The 17,564-nt window shown below is 43.3% G+C and overlaps 1 protein-coding gene and 1 long non-coding RNA gene across 3 annotated transcripts in view; one reads left to right on the top strand and one right to left on the bottom strand.

Moving 5' to 3' along the window:
- The window catches only part of LOC135010940 (uncharacterized), a 92,103-nt gene extending 80,754 nt beyond the window's left edge, over positions 1 to 11,349 (top strand). Inside the window, exon 3 of the long non-coding RNA XR_010210211.1 lies at positions 11,269 to 11,349. This is a non-coding gene — a long non-coding RNA (uncharacterized LOC135010940). The remainder of the gene's footprint in view (positions 1 to 11,268) is intronic.
- STAC3 (SH3 and cysteine rich domain 3) overlaps positions 10,700 to 17,564 on the bottom strand; it is a 261,936-nt gene continuing 255,071 nt past the window's right edge. For both annotated transcript variants that reach the window (XM_063952423.1, XM_063952422.1), the window contains exons 9-11: positions 15,349 to 15,400; positions 11,892 to 12,029; positions 10,700 to 11,652 (exon numbers count right to left, since the gene is read on the bottom strand). In XM_063952423.1, the coding sequence (XP_063808493.1) occupies positions 11,554 to 11,652; positions 11,892 to 12,029; positions 15,349 to 15,400 (289 nt within the window). In that variant the 3' untranslated portion in view covers positions 10,700 to 11,553. The remainder of the gene's footprint in view (positions 11,653 to 11,891; positions 12,030 to 15,348; positions 15,401 to 17,564) is intronic.

Genomic DNA, 17,564 nt, shown 5'->3' with positions numbered 1-17,564 from the left:
GGAAGTAGGTGATCAGCACAGAGGCAAAGTGGCAATAAGAGGAAGAGCAGATAGGGGGAAAAAGAAGTGTGAACTGAGATGAGGTTAGACATGTAGGTGGAAGAGGAGCGACTGAGTTCTTTTAAAATAAAAGTGGGGAGCTTACAATGGATTCTGTATGGTAAGGGTAACCAGCAAATGAGTTAAAAGAGGGAAGAGGATGAATAAGAGCTTCAACTTAGGACAACAAACAAGCAGTGATGTTGAGCATAGATCTAAAAGGGGTGGTAGTCATGTGACCGCCGGTCGGCTGACCGACAGTCACATGACCTCCTCCGTGAGCCCGACGGCTCACTATCCCGATGGTCGGCATGCCGACCAACAGGGACTATTTCCACTCGTGGGTGTCCACGACACCCATAGAGTGGGAATAGAACCCGTGGCGACCGCAGGTCGCCACCGAGCCCGCAGCGTGGCGAGCGCAGCGAGCCCGCAAGGGGCTTGCTGCACTCGCCCCTCCCTGCCGGGATCCCGGCGTCGGTATGCTGCCGGGATCCCGGCGTCGGTAAGGTGACCGGCGGTCAGGAGACCGCCGGTCACCCGTACTACACCCATCTAAAATGGGAGGGGCAAGAGAGAAAGACCAGAGAGTAGGTTGTTGCAAAAATACAGGTGTGAGATGACAAGAGCATGAAAAAGAAATTTGGCAGCCTCCAGGTTGAATAAGGGTCCTGATCCTGGAGCTTTTGCAGTGGTGACAGTGACAGGATTTAGAGATGACAGAGATGAAAGTGGCACTTTTGGAGTTAGCAAGAATGTGAGGGTGTAGGAGAGCGAGGAGTCAAGGATGACATCCAGGGAGTAGACCAGAGGAACAGGAGAGAGGAGAGTGCTAATAACAAAAAGAGGGATGTGGGATGGAAATGGGACCCTGGAGGGCAGGAAGACAATAAGCTCAGGCATAGACATGCTGAGATTAAGAAAGTGCAGGGATATCCAGGAAAAGATGGAAGAGAAACAGAGAGTGTGGATAAGAGAGATCAGGGGAGGAGGAGGAGGATCAGTTGTGTATATTATCACCATAAAAGGTGTTGTAGACCAAAGAAGCTGAAAATTATCCATCATTATTATGAAGAACATATCTAGGTATGTATATGTATCTTATGATTTTAGGTTTATGGTATAGTATGGTGTACATGGTTTCATATACTGTAAGTGTCATTGCTGCATTGTTAATATCAATAGTGTTGCTACAATCTACATTGGTGTCTGCACTTGCATCAGCACCATGCTAGGTGCAAGAGACACGTCTAAAATGGTCTTCCCTTCCACGTATGCATGGCTACACAGAACTCTGGTACACTCCCATGACACTCCCATCAAGTCAGGGTGGTTATGTGCAATATCATTGCCAGCACCCAGTACACGCCCTGAAATGCCCTGATCACAGCAAGAGAGATCTGTACAAGCTGTGTCTGACTCAGAGTAGGACCAACAGCCACAAAGATGTGGAGATTCTCATGTGCACATGAACTGTATGCAAAAACTCCACATTTGCAGGGGTCCGCGTGACACAGAACCAGACCCAAAGGCTCTTGGCCCCAGTTGCAACCTGGGAGTTGAGGCCCCCATCCACGGGATGGGCAACAGGGGCAGTCGTCCTGGGGCCCCCACACATTAGGTGCCCCCATACAGAGCTGTGTTAAAGTGCAGCGGTACCTCTCCGGTGGGTGAGGTGGGCTGCTGGCTAGGAAGTCATCTGTGTCCAGTCAGTCTCACATGATGGTGCCATGAAATCCCGCAAGTCAGTGGGGTGCATAAATTACTACTGGGGGCCACAACAACTTCATTGCCCCTGGACAACCACCATCCTTAATTCGACCCTGCTCTCATCACATTCTTTACTACGAGTAACACCCATGATTACACATCAAACACATGTCTCCTAGTTTATTCACACCAGAAACACTGCCTATCTTTCTGGGGCCTCTGCATAATCTTATCAGTAATTTGCGCATGCGCACTGGAGGTGTCCCCGGAAACAAGGTGCGGGCGCCATGTTCCCAGGAGACCTGCGCATGTGCAGTAGACTCTGGCATTATGTCAGAGTCTACTGATGACGGAGAGGAGGGGGCCTGCGACGGAGGCTGCGCGTGGGTCCCTCCTCTCTTAAAATGCCCCTGCCCCCCACATACTGTGGCTAATAATTGCACTCCAGGGCCCATGATCAGGTTACTGATTGCAGACACTTTTCCATTTGTATTGCTTTGTCACTGAATATATCACTTAACGTACATATTACCACAAAGAACAATTAAACACAAAAATGTATAAATAAATAAGTGAAACTATCAAGTTTGAATACAAAAAAACATTCATGCCTTCTATGGCCTATGGTTATACTTTTAATTATATTGCACATGCACCAATACAATTGTAAATTACAGTATATATCTAAAATACAGTACAACAGAGTTATGGTCAGAAAGGGGTGGGATCTTTCAAAATTCCTAAGTAGCTGTTTACAAAATGTCAGCAGTTGTTACAAATGCTTTATGTAATGTAAAAAAATACGTAGCAAATATTATACTATGCAAAGCTTCTCACAAACGCCACAGAAACACCCATAGTATTGCAGATGACTATTTGCCACATTGGAGGTCATTCCGAGTTGTTCGCTCGCAAGGCGATTTTAGCAGAGTTGCTCACGCTAAGCCGCCGCCTACTGGGAGTGAATCTTAGCATCTTAAAATTGCGAACGAAGTAATCGCAATATTGCGATTACACACCTCGTAGCAGTTTCTGAGTAGCTTCAGACTTACTCGGCATCTGCGATCAGTTCAGTGCTTGTCGTTCCTGGTTTGACGTCACAAACACACCCAGCGTTCGCCCAGACACTCCCCCGTTTCTCCGGCCACTCCTGCGTTTTTTCCGGAAACGGTAGCGTTTTTTCCCACACGCCCATAAAACGGCCTGTTTCCGCCCAGTAACACCCATTTCCTGTCAATCACATTACAATCGCCAGAACGATGAAAAAGCCGTGAGTAAAATTACTAAGTGCATAGCAAATTTACTTGGCGCAGTCGCAGTGCGGACATTGCGCATGCGCATTAAGCAGAAAATCGCTGCGATGCGAAGATTTTTACCGAGCGAACAACTCGGAATGAGGGCCATTGTGCAGGAACAAGACAGCTTTCCATGGTACTCTTGTATTTGAACAGTAAATTTGCCAAATACTGTAAACATATTTCATTGTGCAGCTTCCACTCTGCTTCCTTGTGTCATTGTGCAAGGATTTCATATTCATTATTAGTTATCAGATCTGAGTGTGTACGCCTATTGTGTAACCCAGTGGCGGGCAACTTTTGGCACACCTATGTGGCCGAGCTATGTTTTGCATAATTCTCAATCGTATTGAGATACAAATTACTCAGCAACAGCTGGGGCACTGGATGTACCATCCTAAATGTTGCCCGTTCCTGGTGTAAACATTGGATTGTGTTGTTTTTGAATCAACCTATATTGCAAATAGCTACAGTAACAATAATAATAATGTACATATAAAACATATATGGCTTTTATTTATTTTTTACGGTTGTTTACTTTTGAATAAGGTCATCTTAGATATGATTCTTAAATCTGTAAATATTATATACCCAAGGTCAAAGATTTATCTAATTTTTTTATATCATACAGTATGTGAATGGAAGAATTATAGTTTCATCTTGAGCACAGGAAGGGATTTTTTTACTGTGTAGGTGGGATTCCTTACCACGTGAGGATGGGAAATTCACTAGTGGAATAAAATAAATATTAACAAGTTTTAACATTTATTTGTATAGTGCTAGATTATTGCGTTGCACTAGGATTAGATGCATTTCTTACAAGAAAAGTATCTGTAGCTATGATAAATAGACTTAACTAGGTGTGAACTTAAGGGCAGATACAGAGATGGACAAAGTAAGTACAGCAGCTGCATCTTTGTATGCAGCTGCTGTGTGAAAATATGCTAATGTCACGGTAGGCGCCTGAAGTCAAAAGACGCCCACTGCTGTGTCTGAGGGCGAAGCTTCATATTGCCATTGGGACCATCGGTCGCAAAATCAGCCATCTGGACAAGCCAATGGCTACTCAGATTGGACTTGGCATACGTGGAAATGGGTCCGACACACCACTGTTCTCAAAAACACTGCCCGTCACCGCCCATCCTTGCCCCCACACATCTGCAGTGTGTCAATCATGCTGCAGCTTAGGCAGCACTGCGAGTGATCTCACACCATCGCAGGTGTACATAAACCATTGGGTTTGCGTACATCTCTGAATTAGGTCCTTAGTACTTTTCTAGTTGACCAATACATGTTTTATATTTTATTATATTAGTTTTAACTTCCACACAACTTCAACTAAGCATCATAACAGAAGAATGAGTGATTTGTTTCTCTTATAATATATAATCAATGACGCAAACTAGTTTTCAAATGAAAGAGCACATTGTGGCTCATTCTCAGCCCAGCAAACTGTGCAATTGTCCTTTTGCAATGTCACATATAGTTTTGAGCTTAGGAGTCAGCACATTGATTAGCAGACCAAGCATGTCTGTAGTGCACAATATTTGGTACCAGTCAATGAGAAGAGACGGTGCGGATCAGGGGCATCATTTTCTGAATACAGATTAGGTGCATTTCCATCAACATGCATAAATAAAGCATTTGTTTATAGGACAAAATGTATGAAATACTAAAAGAGATAAAATGATGGAAAAGGAACATGTATAAAGTTATTTTCTGTCTTGAGAAGGGGCACAAAGACTTTTCCTCCCTGCAAAAGGACCACTGAGGTGTCCCATATCAGGTCTCAGCCTGTATTTTTAATGGAAAATAGGATTTTAATTACCTACCAGTAAATCCTTTTCTTGTAGTCCGTAGAGGATACTGCGGTCCACATTAGTACCATGGGGTATAGACGGGTCCACTAGGAGCCTTGGGCACTTTAAGAAATCAATAGTGTGCACTCGCTCCTCCCTCTATTCCCCTCCTACCAGACTCAGTCTAGAAACTGTGCCCGAGGAGACAGACATATCTTGAGAGAAGGATTCAGAAAAAGATAGTGGTGAGATTCGAACCAGCACACACAAACAAGAAGAAAACCATGTTAACACAACATGAACAAGAACAGCAACAGCTGATCCAACAATAATACTTTACCAGGTAACCCTGAAGGAAACACGAAGCACTGGGCGGGCACCCAGTATCCCCTATGGACTACGAGAAAAGGATTTACCAGTAGGTAATTAAAATCCTATTTTCTCTTACATCCTAGAGGATACTGGGGTCCACATTAGTACCATGGGGATGTACCAAAGCTCCCAAACCGGGAGTGCTGAGGTTCCTGCAGAACTGAAGGTCCTCAGAGGCCAAGGTATCAAACTTGTCGAACTTATCAAACGTGTTCGAACCAGACCAAGTAGCTGCTCGACAGAGCTGTAAAGCCGAGACACCCCGGGCAGCCGCCCAGGAAGAACCCACCGACTGAGTAGAGTGGGCATGAACTGACTTAGGAACCGGCAAACCTGCCGTAGAGTAAGCATGCTCGATAGTCAGCATGATCCAGTGAGCAATGGACTGCTTAGAAGCAGGACACCCAATTTTCTTGGGATCATAGATCACAAACAGCGAGTCCGATTTTCTGTGACGAGCTGTCCGTTTGACATAGATTCTCGACATCCAGGGACTTTGAAGTAGAAGAGGTGTCAATAAGCACCAGAACCACAATAGGTTGGTTGATGTGAAACACCGACACCACCTTTGGTAGAAATTGCTGACTAGTTCTGAGTTCAGCACTATCTTCATGAAAAATCAAATAGGGGTTCTTGTGAGACAAGGCCCCCAATTCCAAAACACGCTGTGTCGAAGCCAAGGCCAATAGTGTGATGTTTTACCATGTAAGAAACTTTACATCCACCTCCTTAAAGGCTCAAACCAATCCGATTGCAGAAAATGCAACACCACGTTAAGATCCCAAGGTGCTGTGGGAGGCACAAAGGGTGGTTGGATGTGCAGAACGCCTTTCAAGAAGGTCTGAACCTCAGGAAGGGACGGTTTCTAGAAGAAAATGAACAAGGCTGAAATCTGGACCTTTATGGAGCCCAGGAGCAGACCCACAGCCATACCAGACTGCAGAAAAAGCAGAACACGACCTAGCTGAAATTCTACCGCAGGAAATTTCCTGTTCTCACACCAAGAGACGTATTTTCTCCAAATCCGGTGGTAATGTTTAGACGTTACCCCTTTCCTGGCCTGGATCAAGGTAGGAATTACCTTGTCCGGAATCGATTTCCGGGCTAAAATTTGATGCTCTCCCTCCATGACATCAAACGTAGCCGCGGTAAGTCTTGAGAGACGAATGGTCCCTGTTGTAGAAGATCCTTCCGAAGAGGCAGAGGCCACGGGTCCTCCAGAAGTAGTTCCAGTAGATCTGCGTACCTAGCCCATCTTGGACAATCCAGAGCAATGAAAATTGCTTGAACCCTTTCCTTTTTATTCTTTTCAGAATTCTTGGGATCAACGGAAATGGTGGAAAGACATACACCATCTGGTAGATCCACGGAGTCACAAGAATGTCCACTGCCACCGCCTGTGGATCTCTTGACATGGAGCAATACCGCTGGAGCTTCTTGTTGAGACAAGAGGCCACCACGTCGATCTGTGGAATTCCCCACTGACGTGTCAAGCACCTGAACACCTCCGGGTGAAGGCCCCCCTCTCCCGGGTGGAGGTCGTGTCTGCTGAGGAAGTCTGCTTCCCAGTTGTCCACTCCCGGAATGAAGATTGCAGACAGCGCCACGGCATCACCTCCGACATTGCTGCTCTGCTCTTCGTTCCGCCCTGTCGGTTTATGTATGTCACCACCGTCACATTGTCCGACTGAACCTGGATGGCTCGATTTTAAAGAAGATGAGACGCCTTCCGAAGAGCGTTGTATATTGCCCTTAATTCCAACACGTTGATTGGAAGAATGGCTTCCTGACTTGTCCATCTTCCTTGGAAGCGTTCCCCTTGGGTGACTGCTCCCCATCCTTTGAGGCTTGAATCCGTGGTGAGCAGAATCTAATTTTGAATCCCGAACCTTCGTCTCTCGGTCAGGTGAGAAGTCTGTAGCCACCACAGAAGAGAAATCCTGGCTCTTGGGGACAGAAGGATCCTTTGGTGCATGTGTAGATGCGAGCCGGACCATTTGTCCAGAAGATCCAGCTGGAAGGGTCTTGTGTGAAACCTTCCATACTGCAGTGCCTTGTAAGAAACTACTACCAGGAGGCAAATGCACAGATGTCCCTTACCATTGACTGAATTACCAATGCCTTTTCCAGAGCAAGGAACACCTTCTGTACCTTCGTATCCAGTATCATCCCTAGGAACGGAAGCCTCCGTATTGGTACCAGGTGAGATTTTGGCAGATTCAGAATCCACCCGTGATCCTGGAGTAGTCATGTGGAGAGGGCAATGCTGTGTAACAACCTTTCCCTGGACGGTGCTTTTATCAGTAGATCATCCAGGTATGGTATTATGTTCACTCCCTGCTTGCGGAGGAGAAACATCATCTCAGCCATAACCTTGGTAAACACCCTTGGTGCCGTGGGGAGCCCAAAGGGCAGGGCCTGGAACTGGTAGTGACAGTCCTGCAATGCAAAATTCGAAAATCCAGATTAGGCGGCCAAATCGGAATATGAAGGTATGCATCCTTGATATCCAGAGACACCAATAATTCTCCCTCTCCAGACCTGTGATCACATCTCTCAGCGACTCCATCTTAAATTTGAATACCCGTAAATACGGGTTTAGTGACATGAAGTTTAAAATGGGTCTTACTGAACCATCCGGTTTCGGTACCACAAACAGGTTGGAATAGAACCCCTTGTTTTGTAGGTGAAATGGAACTGGAACAATGACATGAGTCTGTACCAGTTTTTGAATTGTTGCTTGTAAGGTCATACTTGCTTCAGGTGAAGCTGGTAAGCCGGATTTGAAGAATCTGTGAGGTGGGAGTTCCTGAAACTCCAGTCTGTATTCCTGGATGATAAGATCTTTTACCCATGGATCCAGGCATGAGGTGGTCCCTACATGACTGAAATATCGTAACCGGGCTCCCACCTGCCTGTTGACCAGGCAGTGCGGTCCACCTTCATGCTGAAGGCTTTGCGGAAGCAGAACCACAGGCCTGATCCTGTGAGACTGTATTTGCAGGTTTTCTGGGCTTACCTCTATTGCCTTTGAAGGCAGTAGAAGAGCCTTTGGCCTTACCTTTAAACTTTGCTGTCCAAAAGGACTGCATCATTGGTGCAGAATAGGATTTCCTAGCCGGGGGAGCTGCGGAAGGAAGATATGTAGACTTACCCGCCATAGCCTTGGATATCCACGAATCCAGTTAATCTCCAAAAAGGGCTTCACCTGTGAAAGGTAGGCTTTCCACGCCTTTCCTGGAATCCGCAGTCCACTGGCGTAGCCACAAGCCCCTACGTGCTGACACTGCCATGGCAGTAGTGCGCGCATTGAGCAATCCAATCTCCTTTATGGCCTCCACCATAAAGTTAGCAGAATCCTGCTAAAATTATCTCCTCCCTGGGCAAGGAATCTAACCCGTCAATTAGATTACCAGACCATTTTGCAATGGCCCTAGTGATCCATGCACAAGCTATAGTGGGTCTTTGGGCCACCCCCGCCGCTGTGTACAGAGATTTGAGAGTGGTCTCAAGTTTGTGGTCTGCAGTATCCTTCAACGAAGCTGCCCCAGGAACCGGTAAAACAATCTTACGTGACAGCCTAGAAACTGACGCGTCCACTATCAGCGGGTTTTCCCATTTTTTCCTGTCATCCTGAGGAAATGGGAAGGATGTAATCAACCGTTTTGGAATCTGAAACTTCCTGTCAGGATTAACCCAAGTTGCTTCAAAAAGGGAATTTCATTCCATGGAAGAAGAAAAAGTAGCATAGGATTTCTTTTTTACATTAAAAAAGGATTCCTCCTCGTCCTCTGACACCTTGTCAGGAATATGCAAAACCTCTCTTATAGCTTCAATCAGGGCCTGTATTCCCTGTGCTAAAGCTGCACCTCCCCCCCCCCCCATCAAGTACACCTCTTCCTCCTCTGGGTCTGATTCATCATCATCGGTATCAGCCTGCATGATTTGGGCCAGAGTACACTTCTGTGGACAAATAGCAGGGGACTGAGACGCTGGAATGACCAAGGAATCTCTATTCATCAGGTTATCTACAAATTGCCTTAAGTATTGCGTCTCCTTCTCATTTTGGGATAATTTATTTGAAATATTTGAAATCATCCCTTTTAATGAATCTAACCATACTGGTTCAGATCCACTAGCCTGAGAATGTATACTATCCTGAGTACACTGTAATGATCCCCCCCCCTGATTGAGAAAAGCACTCTGCTGTGCATGATACACAATTCTTTGACATGATAATGCAAAAGAACACACACCCACACAGTGAGGAATAGGTTAAAAGCACACTTAACCCACACAGAGCCCTTCTAGGGAGACACAGAGAAAAGGAGCCAGCCACACAGCGCCCCTATAGCTAAGGTATAGACCTAGCTGGGTCACCAACTAAAAACCCGTAATAGGGTTTAGTATACCAAATTATTGCTCCCCTCCCTTTGCCCCCATGGTACAACTGAGGTGCTCTGGAGACCGCGTGGAGGAGCTGCACCGTCCAGTCAGGCTGCCTGTGTAAGCTTGCAGAAAGTAAATGGCGCTAGTGAGCCGCTGGATCCGCTCATAGTGAAGGCCCCGTCCCCTTAATGGCGCGCGGCCTTCCCGCTTTTATACTGGCTGAGGTAACTTGAATTAATAGGGTTACAGTGGGTTAGAACCCCTGTAAACAGTGCCAGTCGTGGGTAAAAAGCATGGCTTCGGCCGCCCCTCACAGCGGTCACTGCAGTGTCCCTGAAGCTGGAGCTCTACCCTCATGCCACCATTACACCCGGCGACCCGCTAACCGGGCCACCGGCCACCTACTTACCACTCTTCTATCTTCTGGCTCTGTTAGGGGTGGTGGCGGCATGCTGCGGGTCTGTATGCTCGCTGTGGTGGGGCTTACAAATAAGACCCTCAGGAGCTCAGTGTCCTGTCAGCGGGGAACGGGACCTTTAACCCTAGGGAGGTTGGGCCGTTCCCAACCCCCCCCCAAGTCTCACAAAGCAGGCAGTCTGGTGTCAGCCAGAGCTGCCTGAAAATAACAAAAAAAGAAAATAAATGCAAAAAACTCTTCAGGAGCTTTCCAAGTGTGACCGGCTCCTCCAGGCACATTTTCTGAACTGAGTCTGGTAGGAGGGGCATAGAGGAAGGAGCCAGTGCACACTATTGATTTCTTAAAGTGCCCAAGGCTACTAGTGGACCCGTCTATACCCCATGCTACTAATGTGGACCACAGCATCCTCTAGGACGTAAGAGAAAACATTTAGCACCTTCCAGTTTCACTTCTGTGGGAAAGAGAACATGTTCAGGGAAAAGCAGATGCTAAACCTTGAAGTAACATTCACTTTGGGGGACATTTACTAAGCAGTGATAAAAGTGGAGAAGTGAGCCAGTGGAGAAGTTGCCCATGGCAACCAATCAGCAGTGACGTAACATTTATAATTTGCATACTATCTATAACAGTATACAGAACAGCTGATTGGTTGCCATGGGCAACTTCTCCATGGGCTCACTTCTCCACTTTTATCACTGCTTAGTAAATGTCCCCCTTTGTTCTCTGTGCCCATTTGTATCTACAAACCCACAAGTCTAGAAAGTTAGGCACAGATTGATCTAAAGGGATAGCTTCAAGAACTCAATAAAGTGAGCCCCTTGAATCTGCCAGTGAGACAAATAGGTGCACATAAAAAAAAAACCATTGAATGACCCTAACTGAGTATTATTAAATAGGAGTTCACATACATATACACATACCTATCTGAAAATAAATACAATTACAACACAGTAATGAAAACATGTCGTTTGATATGCCAGCTAACATTTTCGATTGTACACGTGTCTATAAAAGAGGTCTCAGATAACAAAGCCACAGGACTTAGTTATAGGCAAGGTCATTGATCAGTACATCTTTCCAATGTCAAAACATTGATAACGTTCCCTCAATATTCACCATGTTGACCAATGTAATCAAAAGTATTTTTGTAATTTCAGTTTTCAATTTGTTATGCAGAAACATTTTCATCTGAAACACTTATAAGTTATAACAGTATTTTTTTCTTATTTCTTTGGTTGACTAGCAGCTGTAGGAACCGGAAGCCCCAAAACAAGGACCTGAGAGGTAACTGATGGCCGGTCATCTATGAAAGGCTAGATAGGCTGAGTTCTAGTTGATAACATCCCAAGTTCAAGCAGTGTTAAAACCACAAAGAACAAATTGAAATCAATATCCACATTGGTAATGGATAATAACGCAGGTTCCAGTGAGCCAGTGTTCTCACAAATGTGGCTGTGATAACAGTGTTCACAAGTGTGTCATGTTCCACTTCTCTGGATGCAATAGATTGTCGCTCTTCACACCTTCTTATTCATATCTCTTGCAGAAAGTTTACAGGAAATAGCCCCACCTTACGTCCAGTCAGGACTTTGATGTAACCATTAATCTCCTCTCCTTTTTGCACTACAATCTAAACAGAGGACACATAAAATAGACCATTAACTTCTACATCTATAAACTCTGATGTCTTTAACCACATGGTTTACAAATGAGCTAACATGGTATAAATCCTTAGTTCTATGAACATCGTGAATTAATGTAAAATATTTACAAAGAGATCTTAAAATAAAAGTAAACTTCAGCACAGCTATATATATATATATATATATATATATATATATCATTTATATAGTATCAGTATATTCTTACCTGGTCTTTCTTCAGTGTGATTTGTCCAATCTCTTTATTGCCTACAAAAGATCGGGTCACTTTGTACACTCTCTCTCCTGCCCGTACACGGAGGAGGAAATTAGTTGGCAAGTAGCCAGTTTTCTCCCCTATTTTACCCTAAATCCAAAAAAAGAAAAGTAAGGAATTATCTGTTCCGTGCAAGCTGGTGGGAATACTCATTTCTGTTATTGCTTGGAGGAACTTTCTTTGCTTCTGCGAAGCGTGACTTTTTTCATAAAGACACTGGGGTCAGTTCAATTAAGGGCAGCTGAACCCCCAGCATGCACGCGCGCGCGCACACACACACACACACACACACACACACACACACACACACACACACACACACACACACACTCCGGGCTGCCACCAAAGATATCTAAAGTCCTGCTAGATTTGGTGGAACACTATACTTCAGGTACTTTTTTTAGGTGACAATGTGCAACTTATGTAACTCTTTGTTTTGGGAGAAGGTATCTTTTAGAGGTCACTATACCTAAGGTTGCTTTAAATAAATGAGCTACTGTAGAACAAACAAAATAGTGATGGTAGATATATATCAATTGTTCCATCCAGTCTGCTTTACAAGGTCTACCTAGTCTGTCAGTTACTTAGGGGTCTATTTACTAAGCCTTGGATGGAGATAAAGTGGAAATAGATAAAGTAGTAACCAATCAGCTCCTAACTGTCATTTTTCAAACCCAGCATGTTACAGGGCAGTTAGATCTGATTGGCTGATACTTTATTTCCATCCACTTTATCTCCATCCAAGACCAGTCGCATCAGAGGTCAAGCACAACTGGCTTTGACATTTGTTGGTAACCAGTGCTTGTGGTCAGGTGGTCAATCATGTACACAGTGCAGGAGTCATCCAGGAGATCCTGCCTCTGTTTCAGACTATTGGAGCAAATATAGGACCAAAGGTGAGATTTATCAAAACTTCTAAAAATAGACAAGCGGAGGCATTGCCCATAACTATCTATAAACCTCCACTTGTCCTCTTTAGAAGGTTTGATAAATCTTCTCCAATTAGTTTTAAAACATTAATAAAAGCATATACAGGTATTTTTTGTACAGTAAGTGGGTAATGAACCTAATGGTTCAGTCTCAGGACATTTCAGTCTTTATTTCTAGCATGCTATTATATTCATCACCTGCTGTTTTCCCTACTACATCTACAGGGAGTTTATTCCAAACATCTGCTGTTCTTTTAGTAAAATTATATTTTCTAACATTATTCTCTTCCCACCATCTCTTTAAAGTTGTGTCACCTTATTATAAAGCTCAGCTATAACAAAAAAGATGCAAGTAATTATTAGAATTTAGTTCAAGAAATGTAATAAGACTCAAAATAATTGAGAAAATGCCATCATTAAAATATACTGTAATCGCTACAAGGAGCCATTTAACACGCAAAAATGTCTGATAATAAAAAACAAAGACAGCATAAAATGCACAAGTGTGAATACAATGTGAAATGTATTGATGATCTGTCAGATTATGGAAGCCTTATACATTTTGTCAAATGAGTTTGCATATCCTATCTATGGGGGGAATTCAATTACCGCGGGCTGATTGAAGCAGCGGGGCTATTCAGTTAACTCCAAAGGCAGCCACAGGCTGCATTTAATTGAGATTTTGTTTTTAGCCTGAGTAGGCTCGTAAAGAAATCCCTGATAATATCCTGTTTTTGGGTGCCATGACCATGTTAACCTATTGGTCTGCGCGAGAAAAAGGGGCTCTAATTGAATAGCGACTGTAATTTAGAAACAGTAAATTACATAGAAACAGAGAATTTGATGGCAGATAACCATATGGCCCATCCAGTCTGCCATCAGGGTATTAGGGTTAGGTATTAGGTTAGGGCTTATGGTATTTGGGATAGGGTATTAGGGTTGTTTTAGCAGTTTGGGTTAGGGGTGAGGGAAGTAGGGTAAGTTTGGGGTATTGGGTAAGGGGATCAGTATGGTTTGCCAATGGACGGGCATCCCGTCCATCAGAATCCTGACAACCCTGCAGTAAGCCCCCTAACCCTCCTCTGCCCCTACCCTCACCCTCCCTTATGGGTGCCTAATCCTAACCCTCCCCGGTGGTGCCTAACCCTCCCTGCTTGATGCCTAACCCTAACCTTCCCTTCTATGTGCCTAACCCTAACCTTCCCTCCTCGATCCCTAACCTTCCTGGCCCTGCAGCCTAACCTTAACCCCCCTTCTTCTGCCTAAACTTAACCCTCCCCCTGCAGCAAGATGTCAGCACGCCCCAATATCCGGGCGATAGGGATGCCGGCTGTCGGTAATAACGCCAGCATCCCGTGCGGTGTCGGTATCTCGACACCAGCATTGCCTCCTACTTTGGGATCCCGGCATCGGTATATCGACCACCGGGATCCCGTCTGTCAAGAAGCTAACTGCTGGCACCCCATCCCCCCCACCCACAAGCCAGTGCTATACAGGGTAGGTTGTTATAGGTACATACACTGTGTCAGTAAGCCAGTGTAATGAAGGGTAGGTTGCTATAGTTACAAATGTGTCAGTAAGCTGGTGACATACAGGGAAAGCTGCTATAGTTACACACAATATGTCAGTAAGCCAGTGCTATACAGGGTAGGCTGCTATAGATACACGCAATGTGTCAGTAAGCCAGTGTTATACAGGGTAGATGCTACACTGATGGATAGAATGCAGTGATTCACTCCAACATTCCTTACAGTAATTAAATAATACACATATGATATTTTTTTAGCTGAAAGAATTAGCTTTCATTGTAACTATTCTTTTTTTTCCTTTAGTCAGTAGATATATAATTATCACCTCGAATTGAATTCCCCTCTAAATATTCATAGACAAATTTACCCAAAGCTAATTTGTTTAGGAGATTAGGTGAAATAAGAAAATCTGCTCCCTGGATACTCGAATTTGACGGGTCCCATGCTACTTTGCAATTGAGCCAAGCAAGATTTCTTCTCTCCTACTCTGTTGGGCCTTTTAATTAAACTGCTAGCTGTGGATACCCTCCCCTATAAGCTTCTCATTTACCAATGATTAGTCAAGATAGTCAATGCCAAGATGCCACATTCAATTAGATCCAACCATGGAGTCTGATCTTCAGAAGGTGTTGTCTGTGTTCTGGTTTATCAACAAATATAGCAGTTTGGCTTGAGAGCTAGATACAATGGGGCTCAAGTATGGTCGTCAGCCAAATAAACATATACACATATTGTTTGCAGTCACCATTTAAATACATTTTTGGGCAGAGACTATTGAATTATTTCTAATTCTCAGCCAACACATGGCAATTTGGAGCAAATTTGATTTCAATCAATCAGACTGCCTGATAAAATATGTACATGTGTGGCCACCATAAGATTGTCTAAAAGGTGCAATCCTAACCAATGGGTTGGTAATCAACTTCAGGGAATTTAGTGTAACATATTTACCCTCCACCATTCTTCATTGGAGTCATCAATCACCGTGATCCTGTCTCCAGCACTACAATTGAAATGCAAAATATATGAGCCTTTTTTCTGTACCCCCTTATTTTATATATATATTTGCCTTTTAGATAAGCAGCTGAATGAATTTTGTTACCTGTTAGGATTAACCATGTAAGGTTAAAAACACAGTACAAAAGAGTGTAGATTCTTACATGGTTATTGAAACACAGAAATTTTGGAACCATAAAAGAAGATTTATAAATGATGTAAAAAATTTTTTTACATTTGCAGACAGTCAAAGTAGTTAATGTTTATACTGTAGTATTGTATCTATATGGTTATAGATTTTAAATAGGTCCTGCAATTCTAACAAGGTCACATATTTATATGAAAAAGTGACCTGGACATATCTGAATTCAATTTAAAACAAAAAAAAAAACCCTGGGAGATCAAATCCAACACAATTTAAGGTAACTAATAAAAAAAATATTGAAAGGTGTTTTTTCAACATGTGTACAACAAATGTAGTGCACTATATAAAGAAAAATAAATAGTTAAAAAAAAGTGGGCTACATCCCTCCCCCAGATACACAACCAGGCCAGGCACTAGATAGACTGTACTAGTTTCTAATGTAGGGTTCAGTATGGATTACCAGCGGGCGGGATGCTGGCTGTCAATATCCCGACAGCAGCATCCCACCCACCAGAATTCCGGCACCTGCGCTCGCCATGCTGCTGCTGCGAACTCGGTGGCTCGCCACAGAACCTATTCCAACTCTATGGGTGTTGTGGACACCCACAAGTGGGAACAGTCCTGTTGCGCCAGGATTCCGGCTGGCGGCATTGTCGACTGATGGGATTCCGGCACCATTATTCTTATCGCCGTGATCCCGACAGCCGGTAAATTAAACAAATCCCCTAACATAATAAGCAGAAAACAGGTGTCTGGCCCCACTGCAGAAATCTAAGCTGCTATTCCCTGTTATGCGATAAGTTTAAAAAAATGCTGATTAATGGTTTGGCAATCCATCGGGGGAATCGGCAAAATACAGCATGTTAAAAATCTCAGACTTGCCGATTCCGATCACTGTTTGGTGGGAATGGAAAAATCGAGGATTTCCAACATATTGGATTACCCGATCGCCCGTCCCAAACATCAACATAAGTAAGGAATTGCCCTGATAGCTCACTGATGTATGGACCTCCTAAGGTTAGACCTGAGAACTTACAGATGGAGCTTTTTAAAGTAGATCATCCTGAAGAAATGCTATGCAATAGCTTTGATTATGCCTTTATGCTCATCGTTTTCTCCCATATTATGCTTTTGCACATAAGAAAAGTCAAGAGTTGTCAAAGGTCACAGATAACAGACTAGCAATTGGAAGATCAACTGAGGCTGAAGACATGAAAGCTGGAAGCAAACATTAAATTCCGAGCACAAGCAAAGAGGAACAAAAGTCAGAAGTTATTTTATGCATTTATTAATAAAAATTATAATTTGATTTATAGACTTTTTTATTTTATTTTGGGTGTCATTAATAAAGGTGAAAGTAATTTAGTAATGTATTCTTCTCTTTTTCCCAAACTTGAATTTTGTTTTATAAATGTAAAATTTTTCAATAAAGACATCTATTAAAATAAATATGTATATTGTTGTACATAACTGCTGAATGACTTCGCTGGTGCGACTTGCAATATAACATTCGGACTTATGAGATCCTTCAGAAAAAGTAGCTAAGACTCAGATGGACTGTAATAAGTAAGTATGTCTTCTCACTAGTGTTAAAGTACAGGATGAGAAATGGGATTTGGAAAATAAAGTTGAAAGTAATTTAGTAATGTATTCTTCTCTTTTTCCCAAACAATGAATTTTGTTTTATAAATGTAAAATTTTTCAATAAAGACATCTATTAAAATAAATATGTATATTTTTGTACATAACTGCTAAATGACTTCGCTTGTGCGACTTGCAATATAACATTCGGACTTATGAGATCCTTCAGAAAAAGTAGCTAAGACTCAGATGGACTGTAATAAGTAAGTATGTCTTCTCACTAGGATGAGAAATGGGATTTGGAAAATAAAACTGGAGAACCACTTAAGTCTTCAACCTTATTTTACAATAGATAATAGAAAAGTAAGCATTCTAATTTAAATATAAATGTGGTTGGGAGCGCAGGTTTCATCCAAGTAGTAATCCTAATTTAAATATTCACAGT

The sequence above is a fragment of the Pseudophryne corroboree genome, chromosome 2 (assembly GCF_028390025.1).
Source record: "Pseudophryne corroboree isolate aPseCor3 chromosome 2, aPseCor3.hap2, whole genome shotgun sequence".
Taxonomy (NCBI): domain Eukaryota; kingdom Metazoa; phylum Chordata; class Amphibia; order Anura; family Myobatrachidae; genus Pseudophryne; species Pseudophryne corroboree.
Note: the sequence above shows the minus strand (reverse complement) of the source record. Positions and strands in the feature narration are given on the sequence as shown.